Source organism: Arvicanthis niloticus, chromosome 14 (assembly GCF_011762505.2).
Source record: "Arvicanthis niloticus isolate mArvNil1 chromosome 14, mArvNil1.pat.X, whole genome shotgun sequence".
Taxonomy (NCBI): Eukaryota; Metazoa; Chordata; class Mammalia; order Rodentia; family Muridae; genus Arvicanthis; species Arvicanthis niloticus.
In genome coordinates, this window is record NC_047671.1 from 12,501,265 (window position 1) to 12,513,991 (window position 12,727).

The following is a 12,727-nucleotide window of genomic DNA, read 5'->3' on the forward strand; positions in this document are numbered from 1 at the left end:
GCTTAGCTCTCCTGTTGGGAGCAAATCACCAGTAGCAACAACCCTCACCCACAGCACTCTTTGGGCATCCCGGAATGGGAGCGTATGTGACCAATGATGCAGACCCCAAGGCCGACAAGAGAAAGGACAGTATTCTGTTACTGGGACAGTTTTGAAGAGAAATTTTCATTCCTATCCATTTGAGTGGAAGGCAGTCAGCTTAGATGGGCCCTGGTGGTGAAGAAGGGGCCTCCAGCAGAGAGGAGAGGAGCTCTTTCTACCAGAGACTCTAGCATGGGAGCATCCAGAGCTGAACTCCTGCCTCTAGTCAGGAGCTGGCCGCAGCTTCACCAGGCAGCTGAGCCTCTGGAGCCTGGCATATTCCTGTATGTTGCTCACACAGAGACAGAGGCCGTGCCTGAATTTTGAGCGACATGTACTGCCCTTTCTCTTCAAGGAGTTTGGCTGTGGGTGGTGAAGAGGTGAGAGAACCCAATGCCTGCTGCCTTTGATGCTAAGAATGCAAAAGAACCATCTGCTTCCGAGGCGATCAGGTTGTCTCACAGATCTGTAGAGGTCACTGTACCTGTGTGTGGCCAGACCACTACCACCCTACTTAGTTGGAAGTTCCTGGGGAGAAAGCCTATACCTCCAAGGTCCCCTACAAAAATTTAGACCTTGCCAAATTTTTTAAGAAGGAAAAACTATCTTTTTTTGTCCTTCTGTCTGCTGCAAATGGCCACGGAAATGTAGGTTTGGGGGGCAGCACAGCTCTGGGCATTCACATGTATTTATGGTCAGCTTTGCTGCTTGGCATTCCAAGCTGCTGCCCACGTTCACACACACACACACACACACACACACACACACACACACACACACACACGTCTCCATAACTGCACCGGGACAACGCAGCTGGCTCTGTCCTCTGGCTGGCAGCAGAGATGTCATAGGGGCACACCACGGAGGTGTCCCGGCTAAGGGCAGACCTCAAGAAGGTTACCGCCGCACTTGGTGTATCCCACCCCTCAGACTTTCCTACCTCTTGATGTAGCTCTTGCTGTACAGGATCTGCTGAAGCAAGGTCACCAAGGCGAAGGCGCAGATGAAGATGAAGAGCAAAGTTCGATTCCCCAACAAATCCCTGTTGGCGGAGGGGTCTGCGTAGCGCATCCTGGCGGCCCGGCGCCGTGGACGCACTGTGCGGGGCGGGGCGGCAATCACGCGCGCGGTGCGGGGCCCCGGGGGCCGTTAGGTGAACTATTACGGCGTGGCCAGCAGGGCAGAGGACTTGGCGGGGCAAAGTTTCCCGCGGGCGCAGTGGTGGTGGCGGCAGCAAAAGGACAGGGCCAGCGGCGTGGAGATCCGCTGAGCCCCAGGCCTGCCCTCTCGTGCTGCGGCTTCTCGGCGCCGGTGTCCCACAGCCGCCGATCTGCCCGTGGAGGGGCGACGGCAGGTGCGGGGACCGGACCGCCCTCCCGCCGAGGTGACGACCAATGGGGATCCGGGCCGGCGAGGCTGGGCCGAGACTCAGCCCGACGCGCCGCCCACTTTGGGCTGGCTCGGGATTCGGGGCGCCCGGCGCGTGGGGCCCGGCCTGGGGACAGCGCGTCTGGTCCCCGCGCCCGCAGCCTAGGAGTGCGAAGGTTGGCCTTCGATGCTGCGGAGGCGAGGTGGACGACTCAACCTCAGGACGTGGGGCCTTGGGGAGGGGGAGGGGAGTAGCGTAAAGGGCTGGGTTGGAATCGTGGGGTTCAGAGGAGCGCAGACCGCAGAGGCAACCTCGTCGAGACCAGCACTTGCATGCGGTGCGCAGGTCACTGAGTCACCGCGGCAGCCGCGTCCTCGTGCGCTGCTGGAGAATCCTCCGTGAAAGCGGAGCAAGGTCAGCCAGGCAGCCCTTCAAGGACGGCGCGCGCGGCCCCTGCATGCTAATGGACTGAGGGACTGTCCCTGGGGCCTTGACTCCCAACTCTGGCCGAGCAGAAATTCAGGGTCTGCCGTCCAGTTCCCCACCCCACCACGCACCCCACCCCGCCTCTACCCTTTCACCACCCCATCATCTGCAGTTCGCGGCCTTTTGTCAATAACCCTGTTGTCACCCAGACACTGAGACTTTGTCTCATCCTTGGAACTATTCACAGACCGTAGGTCAACAGCAGGCCGCCTTCGGGTAGTATGGTTGCCCAAAGCTGTAAGAAGTCACTGGGTCCAGCAGTGAGCACTCAGTGCTTCCGGCTAAGCTGGGGAAAACGTCCCGAGACGCAACGGGAAGCTGTGCTGTCACAGAGATCCTTACCTGAAGAATGCCACCCCTACAGGTTTCTGGCTCGCAACAGCCATCCCGACACTGAATAGGCTTAGGAGCCGGTCATGTGCAGGATTCCCTACTAGAGTGGCTTCCCAGGACCTCCTAGAACACTCCAGGGGTTCCAGAGTCAAGGCTGCTTCGCACTTCGAACTTGACAAAATTCGAATCGCAGCAAGAAAAAGAGTTTTTGTGGGAAATGCCCACACTCCAACCCCGTCAGCCTTGGCATTTAGCAACTATTATAATTAGGGAACCAGCAATAATTGCAATTTGTGTATGTTCACGGGGCTGAAGCACTAAGTACCATCTTTGAAGAATCTGGGAAGCTTTCTAGCCAATGTACCTATCTGTGAGTCGGCTTTTTTAGCCAGTTAGTGGGTAATCCAGACCGGAGGGCTCACCGTTGTATTATTAGCATAGAGTCCACTGGCGTTTGTCGCATACGCTAATGAGCGTTCACCTCCTGCCTTCTAAGACAGCTCTGCAGTGGGAAGGGCCAAAGTGCAAGCTGCTTAGTGGGGTTCACCTAGCAAGAAGTGCTCGGACTTCTGACAGCAACACCGGTTCAGTGTGTCACTCTGACTTCCTCAGTTCTTGAGGTTTTAATTGCTTGTTTTCTTTTCGACACAGGGTTTTGCTCTGTAGCTCAGGCTGGCCTCCAACCTGTGACCATCCTCCTGCCTCAGCCTCCTCAATGCTGTGGTTAAAGGCGTGTGCCACCATACCATACTCAGCTGTCTTCTTCGGACTTTAACAGAGGTTCCTGCATACCGCTTTCCACCGGTCCACCACACGTTATGTGGCAGCTCCCACACCCAAGTTCCAAGCTGATAGAACAGGAATTCTCATCTAGGTAATACTGACTGTCAAGCTAGCTCCTTGTGCCTTCCTCATGTAAGGTTAGAGAGGACAGACAGACCCAAGAATGAGCCTCTCAATAACTATGCAAGCTTCTTAGCCGGCTATGGAGGGTGTCTCTATTCTAGAAACCAGAGCCCACTGTCTGCTTTTAAACTGGAGGCGGTTAGTAGACAGCAAAAAGGGGAAGAGAAAGAAGGGTTAAAAATTTACCAATTTTGGCCCATGGCTGGCCCTCTGTATGCATAACCAGGGCGAGGTGCATTCAAGAATGTTAGGTTGTGGGAGGGGAAGACCAGGAGGGGGACAGTGAGTGGGATGTAAAGTGAATAAGTAAAAAATAAATTAAAAAAAAAATGTCAGGTGGTAGATAAACATCTCTTCAGGCATACTCCTGGGGTCAACTCGGTGGGATGGGCAAACACTCAGAGAATCGGGTTACACTTTAGTTCCAGGAGACTAAATTGGCTTTTGTATGGGTTCAACCATAAGGAGGAGCCATACGACATGAGGTGGCTAAACCTGGGCTAACCCCTCCCTCCAGTACTGTCACCTTGTTTCTTTTCTTGTCCTGTTCATCCTCCCTCACCAGTAGGTACCATTCTGAGAACTGTTGTTGGATGCAAGCTTTCCCTGGAGAAATGAACAAACCCGTTTTACAGTAATGAATCCAAATTATTCCATGAGCCATAAAAGTATAATACCTTTACCAAAAAAGTATGGACCATCGATGTATAACTTGTTGCATTTTCATAAGCTGAGCACAGTGATGTGACCAGAATATGGATCAGAACTCTCCATCACCCCTTTGGTTGGATCTCCTCATGCCCCTTTATGGCCTCTTCACACCCAATGGTTCTGAGGGTTACTCTATAGGCACCAGGCTTGCATAGCCAGGGTTTTTCCACCACTAAGTCACCTCATAGAGCCTCCTCTGACTTCCAATACCAAACTGACGTATTTGCTGTTCCTGCATTTCTTTTAAATGTGTCTGGTTTCCCTTGTTCACGGTCAACTGTGAAGTCCACCCATGTCACTGTTTATGGCAGGAGGACTCACGCTCTGGCACATACACCTTTCCCCAGTCACTCAGCTTGAGTGTTAGCACAGGTGCTGCTGTGCATGGGGGTTCCGTACGTGATCAGCCTGAAATCAGCTGGGATCTCTGGGATTAGTAGGCTGTTCTCTACGGCCCTGATCACCAGTCCTTGAAGAGAACTGGGCTCTTTCTTGGAGGTGGTTTGAATCATTAAAGGGATTGATTCAAGAGAGTGCTTGCTGATGGCTTTGAAGATAGAGGAAAGCTCTTGCCAAAGGACTCAGATGTCCTCTCAGAGAAGAGATCGGCTCCTGGCCAAGAGCCAACAACCACACAAAAAGAGGGGATTCTCACAGCAACCTGAAGAAGCTTCAAAGAGGGTCCTGAGCTCTAGCTGCCTTGATCTTGATTTCAGTCTTTGAGACTCATAAAAAAAAAAAATGAGACCCCCATGGGGGCTGGAGACATGGTACAGCAGTTAAGAACACTGGCTGCTCTTCCAGAGAACATGGGTTCAATTCCCAGCACCCACATGGCAGGCCACAGGATTCTAGGGGATCCAACACTCTCACACAGATACGCATGCAGTCAAAACACCATTGGACATAAAATAAATCATTTACAAAAACATAACATTTAAAAGAGAGAGAGACATAGCTTGATCCCGCTACACAGCTTGAAGCTACACATGTGCTCCTCACGGTACTAAACATGTGGTCCTTTGCAGTGGAACAAAACCAGTACATAGTGTAAAGTGCAAGTGTGTGCAGTCTTTCTGATGTACAGTATTGCAGCATACCATTTCGATTTCTGTTTTTAGGACGGCGATAGGACCCAGTGTGCCTGTTAGGCAAGCATTATACTACCATACTACTACATGGCCAGCGCTATCACTACTACATGGCCAGCGCTATCATTTCTACTGCTGATGGACATCTGGCAGCTGCTGCCATGATCTGTTCCAAACCTTCTCTTTGATGGACGCGTGCACGTGTGTCTATTGGTCATCTGCATTCGGAAGAGAAATTGTTCACTCGGACAGTGTGTGTATGTTCAGCTTTAGTGACTACTGCCAAATGGTTTGCCAAAGGGGACCTATTTTTAAATAGATATTTATATTTTGTCTTGCCATCACCAAATCAGATGACATGAGCATCAACCTTCTAACCTAAGAGGGAAAAGAAGAGTCCCAGGATTACGGAGAGACAACAGCAGCCCCAGAGGTCCTTACTCTCTGTGACTTGCATGGATGTGCAGGAAAGAAGACTGATGCAGGTGATGGGCACAGTTGGGGCTTTGTGACAACACATAAGGGGTGGGTCTCCACCACTTGATACTCTTCGAAAGGCCAGAAATAATCTAGTACACGTCTGCTGACACTGCTCCTGTAGCCCAATGGCATTTGAAATCCGATTTCTTCAGATCAAATCAAAGAGTTATATTTAACCCACTAGTCTTGTCTTGCGAGTCTAGTGGAATCAGAGACCTAAGGTCATGAAATGAACGAGTTTGAAACCGTCGATGCTACTCGCAGTGAGGAGCCAAATGATACCTTAGGCCAGATTGATGCTCGGATTGTAGACTTGCAGCTAACACTCAGAAGGACTTAACAAACAAAAGAGTGAACACGTGGCCAAGCGATCTCAATGCCAGATTCAGCGAACACCATTTTAAACTGTAATTGCCAGGAATGGGGACAGCTGCATCATTGTTTAAAACACACACTCATGCACAATTAAGCCAAGAACAAATGTCAACACTGGCACAATCTGCTAAATTACTGATAACTGATGGGAATTACTCATGCTGTGAGCATTGTCTCCAGTAGAAAATAGAACAGCTTGAAAAGAGGAAGAAACTTCGCAGTTTCTGTGGGCTTCTAGAAGCTGGCTTTTATTTCATGCGGCCCGACCACAGCCTGCCAGGTTATATAAGTGACATTCCACACACGTGTTCAAGGAATGTGTAATACGTGTGTGTGGCTCTTGTGCCTCTTGACATCTGTGTTATAACAAGTCAGGCCTTGGAGGGCTGCTCCAGGCTTTGGGACAGTGTTTATGACGAAAGCACCTGTTACCATGAGCACACATGCTCCGGTTACAGCCTCAGAATCTACAGAGCTGGGCTAACAAGCTGAGTTCACTGCAGGTGCTGGGCTTTATATCATCCATCCTGCCATTTAATCATTTAGCGTTGTGTACTGGAGCGATGACTTCTACCCTTGTTCTTTGCCCCTATGAAGCATCTAAACATCATTTCTAATCCTGGACCTTCCTGCTGTGCCACTTCCAGCCCCAGCAGCTCATCCTTCCCACCTTCCAGCAGACAACCAACACATCAGAGTGCAGAAAGGTTCTGCCCACCTCAAGTTTGCCACATTCCCATAGCTAGCCAGGCACTGCTCACTGTGGGATAAGGTGTTGGGGACCGCACTAGCCCCAAGTTGGGGCGGCCAAAATAAATGTTGCAGCCCAGGCAATATGTTGAGGCCCGGGCCGGCCCACGTTTGGGTGGCCACTGTATCCCGGCCCAAGCTGCCGCTCCGGTCTGTGGGTCGAGGTTCCAGCAAGATCGAGGGTGAGGGCAGACTCTACCTAATGTCTGATGTGTATGAATCTCTCTCTCGTCTGATGTCTCCCTAATGTCTGAATCCTACTGTGTCTCCCTAATGTCTGAGATTCGTCTCTGATGATCCCTCTATAGTCTCTGATCTCAGTCTATATATTCTCTGATCTCTGGTTCTGTCTTCTATAGTCTGACTAATGTCTTCTATCATCTCAATTCTGATCTGTTCTGTCTCTGCCTTTTATATGTCTCACTTCTAAGCCACGCCTCTAAGTTACACCTTTAATCATGCCCTTAGGTCTTGTCTCTAACTCTGATCTCTATACTTCTAAGTATACTATTAAGTCACACACCTTTAATCTCACACACCTTTAATCTCAAGGTATCTAAACCAAGATTATCGGAGTGTTCTTAGCTGTTGTAGGCTATTGTAATTTAAATCTCATGTCAGGGTATATGGCTCAAGATGGCTGCAAAGCTGATAGCCGCTTTCTGCTAAAAGTCGGCCCCCAACAATAAGGTGATTTGGGTCCCACTTAGATGACGTGGAAGCTAAATTGAATGCCAAACCTCCTTCACTCATCTTAAAGACAGAGTCCTGGGAAGGAAAGACAGCATTCATTTGTGCCTTCACAGGAGATTAGTGTCCAGTAAGGAGGTTGGGTGGACAAGCCTTATAGGATAAACCAGTGGGAGTGGCTAGGAGGAGTGGTGGGATGGACTGCAAAGAAGGTGTCTAGAGGAAGTGACTGGGGCCTGCATGGGATGTGAAAGAATGGTCAGGCAGGTGCAAACAATGGGCCTAGATGCTTTAAGTGAGAGCATAAGGTGAGCAGAGGCTCTAGCAGGAGCTGAGGCATTGCTGGCTCCAAGCACCTTAGAGACAAGGTTGGTAGGTGGGCCAAAGGCAGAGCCTTGGGAGTTGGGACTCCACCCATGGACCACTGCAAAAATGCATCTTAGCTATTCATGCTTTGAGCTGAGGGAACCATGTCTGAGAAATGGAAGGCTCTTAGCCTTCTAGTCCCTACAGGCATTGGGCTCCACTCCTAGCATTCAGTCCCTCTTCCTATCAGCAGGCAGCACTGTGAAATCTAAGACTCAGTCCTTTTCCTTCTTCCATGGAAGCAGGAGAAGAGTAGTGAAATATGATCACTGTTGTGTAAAAGCTGTCAGCATATTAAGTGTCTCATCATTCAGTTCCGTTGAGATTCATGGCAGTAGGTTAAGAATGGCTAGGGATGGTCCTCTGAAGAATAATGCGGTTGGTAGAGCTTGTGTATGCTGTGCACTGTCCCTGCCTTCTGGGACTCTGTCCTCCAAGTCACTGGTACAAGTCCATGCTCTTCTCTGTTTTTCCAATCTCCCCTCTTGGAAGAGACTCCGATGAGTTTCATCTACTGCCTTGATGGAGAGACTGAAGCTGGAGCATTGTCTGAGAACATAGTAACATTAAATCCATTCGAATTATGTTCCCAGCACTGTAAAAGAATATATACAAAACTGACATCCTAATCGAGACAGGGTTTTTCTGTGTATCTCTGGCTGTCCTGGGACTCACTCTGTAGACCAGGCTGGCCTCAAACTCAGAAATCGGCCTGCCTCTGCCTCCCAAGTGCTGGGATTAAAGACGTGCACCACCACTGCCCAGCTCACCTCCAACATTTTCAACTCAGTCTACTGAGGCTGGTTTTCCCATAGAACACTTATACTTGGTTTTCTAACAGAATTAACAGGAATGGGAATAGAATTTGTTTTTCAGAAAAGTTCTTGCCTCTTACAAGCCAATACTTGATACTGATGTTCTGTTCCTGAGAACCTGAGCAGAGGACCCTGTCCGTGACATGTGTAGTCATCAGTTTGACAGTCCGGCTATGATATGAGTTTTCCCTGACTCGTTCTCACAAACCAAGTGAACAATGAAGAATACCAGGAACCAGCAAGATCTCAGAAAGACCAGACTGTGTCACACATTTCATGAAATCTAGTTTCTATAGCCAGTGTTCCACTAAGTTGCTGTAATGCAGAAGCATGGCCAACCCACATATGGAGCTGGCCCAGTGGCTGTGTTGCTGACTCCACTCCACAGTGGGATATGCAGAACCTGTGCAGAGTCCCAGCCTGGGCCATACAAAAGGCCTTCCCTTGGTTTATACATTGTCTCCACAAAGGCTTGATAAATCGTAACATACGAACCTATTACCATCTACCAACCCATAAGATTTATTTACCCTTGTGTTGATCCTGGAGCTCACGGTGTGACATTTATATGCATAAATGACCCTCTGAGTGTGACTACAGTCTCATAATACTTGTCTCTGGTCATCATGGGTCACAGAGCAAGTATTCATTAGGATGTTTGATTTGACTCCACCTTCTCCCTTGGAGACAATAGATTCTTGGGTCCTAAAGGCCAGTATCAAGCAGCAGAGCAGGAGCCACAGAGAAATTAATTAGCACATTAGGTGTGGTGTACACTTGTGATTCTGGGAAGTCAATTGAGGAGGTGTTGAAAGAGACTGAGAGACTCTCACATGTGTGGTTATAATCATCAAGCTCACAGTGAGGTAATAATCCAGGGCAGCCTCCTTGGGCTGCAAGGAAATTCTTTGTTGACTGAATGCCTTGATGTTCGACTCCAAAGGCTGCAACAAGGCTGAAGGAAGTGGCTGGTGGTGTCCCACAGCCTGGGAAGCATTGAAGACTGTGGTGCAGGAATAAAAGTAGTTTGTCAGGATCAAATGTAAAACTCTAAGTGCTTTTTAAGTGAGGCCTCTTCTCTGGGTGAGCCAGTCTTTGCTGCGACATGAGATGGGGAAATCCTCTCACTAGTGCACACTCAGAAAATGTGTGACACTGGCCAGGTGTCCACTGCTCTTCCCTGTCCCCGCCAGCTTCACATTCAAGCTCTCCAATCTCTGTCTGACTCTTCGGTGTTCTCACTCCAGCCGGAACCATGGCTGCCTTTTGTCCACCAAAACTTCCCTGCCATGAGTCTTGCCGTCCCACCTTCTTGCCAATCTCACGTCTTTAAATCCTTCATCGTGGAACTGAAGAGATGAATCAGAGTGGGCACTACTCTTGCAGAGAACTTGAATTCTGTTCCCAGCACCCATCCTGGCAGGTCACAGCCACCTTTAGCTCCAACCCATATTAAAGAAAGAAAAGCAGAGGCTACACTAAGCATTGAACTGGCATGGCCAGTCTACATCCACGGCTTCACTGTTAAGCTGCTGCTCCTGTGTTGCTTCCAGCTAGAGGCAGGCAACTCCACAGCTCCCTGACATTCCTGACCCTCATAACTCTTTTGCATGCAACATGGCTGTCCATGCAGGCATCTCATTGCTTTCCTCCACTGTTGCTCAGGAAATGCCAGGAATCTCGTCTCTTTCCCTTCTGCCTCTAGCCTTGGGCTTCCCTTTCATCCATCAAAGCCCCATCCCTGCTAGAAGGAGCAAAGGCAGGCTGTTTCTACAGCAGCACAGAGCCACCATGCGACCAGCAAGAAGGACCTGAGAGTTTCATACTTTCTTATGAAAGCCTGATTCTAAACCAGAGCTTTCTCTAGGGGAACTCAAGGCCCCAGGAAGGAGGCAGCCCTGTTCCCCATCAGCCCCACACCTTTCCGCAATGGGCGCCTAAACTAAGAGTTTTCCCTGAAGAAAGCTCAGCACCACATTCCATTAGCTCGGCCCTCTTGGGTGACAGGTCAGTCCCCATGGTTAGTCCCCAGGCTTGCAGGAGTGCCATACTGGCAAGCAGTCTACCTCCAAGAAAGGAAAGCTACTCTTTGAAGAATGTCAATACTTCTTGAGCTGAGGGGACAGTGTCTACATTCTTACTGGATGCTGCTGGCATTCCTAGCTGTTGCCTAGATCTGGAGGTTCCTGACTGAGTGTGTGATTAGTAGAGAGGAGGGGAAAGGATATTGGGCATTTGAAGTCCACCCAAGCCTTCTGCACAGTCTCTGGCACTGCTTACCAGAAGGCTGTCCACCTTGGCCCCAAGGCCAAGCATTCTCTGTCCCCCTTGCTCCCACTGGATCTAATGAGGCCGTGGATCAGGAAACCACTAACTAGGAGCCTTGTGTGAAAAGTCAGACTTGAAGGTTGCTATAAAAAGAAGCAGAAATAACAAATGTGACTTTTCACTTGTCTTTTACTCCATCATTTAGCACACACATCTTCTAACAGCTCCTCTCACGTTTGCAGTCACTTCCTCCAATGTGCTTGATTAAAATAACACTTCTCAGGGTCAGCCTTGCAGCCACATGAAGAAGGTAACTGCTCCAGGCCTAGGGCTGAGCACAAAGTGTCAAGCTTGGCTCATCATGTCCTGCTCACTCTCAAGCAGTCCGAGGTAACGCTGAGCTATGAGCACAAGAGAAAATGCATGGAGAGAGCCCCTACCCAGAAACAGCACCTACATTCTGATGGACAAGTTGTCAGCATGCAATGTGGCACAGGCAAGTTGCTTTCCCTCTCTGAGCCTCAGATCCTTTATCTGTAAAGTAGGGTATTTGAGGGCCTTTCCAGTGCTGGCTTCATGGCTAAGGCTCTTCAAATTCATGACTATCTTAATCAGTTCCCTTTGCCTCCCACTGCAACTTAACTTGGCTTGCCCCTGAGTTAGCTGCCTATTAACCAGATATCTGGCCTTATCTAAGAACTCTGGACTTATTTCAGCCTCCAGGGCCAATACCTGCCCTGAAGTTTGTTCTCCACCCTGACCTCAAGCTCTCCTAAATGCCAATCTCTCTTTAAATCCTTCCTCGTGGAACTGAAGAGATGAATCAGAGTGGCGCTACTCTTGCAGAGAACTTGAGTTCTGTTCCCAGCACCCATTCTGGCAGGTCACAGCCACCTTTAACTCCAGCTGCAAGGGATCCAAGGGCTCTTCTGGATTTCCCAGTCACTGCAGCTACACACACACACACACACACACACACACACACACACACAATCACACTATTTATTCTGTTTCTCAGAGAACCCTAACACACAGAGTAATTCTGCTCCCTCATTTATGTGATCCAGTGGCTGAGGAATCCGTGAGGAAGAGGGAGTTACAGAGCATGCACATGCTTACCAGGCATTCCTGCATTTCCCTTTAGGAGACATCTGAGCACTTTTCCACCTCGTGGTACCACCAATTCTCTTTCATTATTGAGTTGTAGATAGATGACAGGGGATGAAAAGACAGATGTCAAATGATATATACATTAGATGAAAGATTTCTGATAGCTGATTGGTGATCAGGGCACTTTTATCAAATATATGTGACATGTAAACTTTCCTTCCAGAATATGGTAGTTTAATTTTTAATGCTGTTTTTAATTATAGGAAAATTTTCATTTTGATAAAGTCAAGTCTATCTTTTTTTATTATTATTCCTTGGAACTTTTGTGTCCTAAGAAATCTCCTAAAGTATTACAAACACATCTCTGGTATTTTTTGCAGATATATGATGTGTGATGTAAGACATAGGTTGGATCTCACTTCTCTCCCTTAAGAATATCCACCTTCTTCCAATACCATCTACTGATATCCCCACCACCACCACTAAACTGGCACTTTTGTTGAAAACCGAGGTTACTATATATATGGATTAACTCTGAATTTGAAGTTTTATTCAACCGATCTACTCAACTACTGTTATACAATAACAGTTTCTAAATATAGCTTTCTAGTGTGTCTTAAAATCTGGAGGTAAATATACATCCTTGAACTTTAGTCTTCAAGATTATTTTGAAATAACTTTATGAATTTGTAGAGTCTGATAGAATTCTAGGAATTTCATTTAAAAATATCAAATCTTATTCATATTATCTTTAAAATGATGGGATTAGAATGTGTATGTCGCCGGGCAGTGGTGGCACACGCCTTTAATCCCAGCACTTGGGAGGCAGAGGCAGGTGGATTTCTGAGTTCGAGGCCAGCCTGGTCTACAGAGTGAGTTCCAGGACAGCCAGGGCT

The 12,727-nt window shown here is 48.6% G+C and overlaps 1 protein-coding gene across 6 annotated transcripts in view; it reads right to left on the bottom strand.

The window, feature by feature from the left end:
- The window catches only part of St8sia5 (ST8 alpha-N-acetyl-neuraminide alpha-2,8-sialyltransferase 5), a 65,104-nt gene extending 63,488 nt beyond the window's left edge, over positions 1 to 1,616 (bottom strand). For 2 of the 6 annotated variants that reach the window (XM_076912410.1, XM_076912408.1), the window contains exon 1: positions 1,022 to 1,447. In XM_076912410.1, coding sequence (XP_076768525.1) covers positions 1,022 to 1,152 — 131 coding nt within the window. In that variant the 5' untranslated portion in view covers positions 1,153 to 1,447. Of the gene's footprint in view, positions 1 to 1,021 lie in introns of all 6 variants that reach the window. The other 4 variants (XM_034518627.2, XM_076912409.1, XM_076912411.1 and 1 more) reach the window with 4 other exon arrangements.
- Positions 1,617 to 12,727: the final 11,111 nt, after the last annotated feature.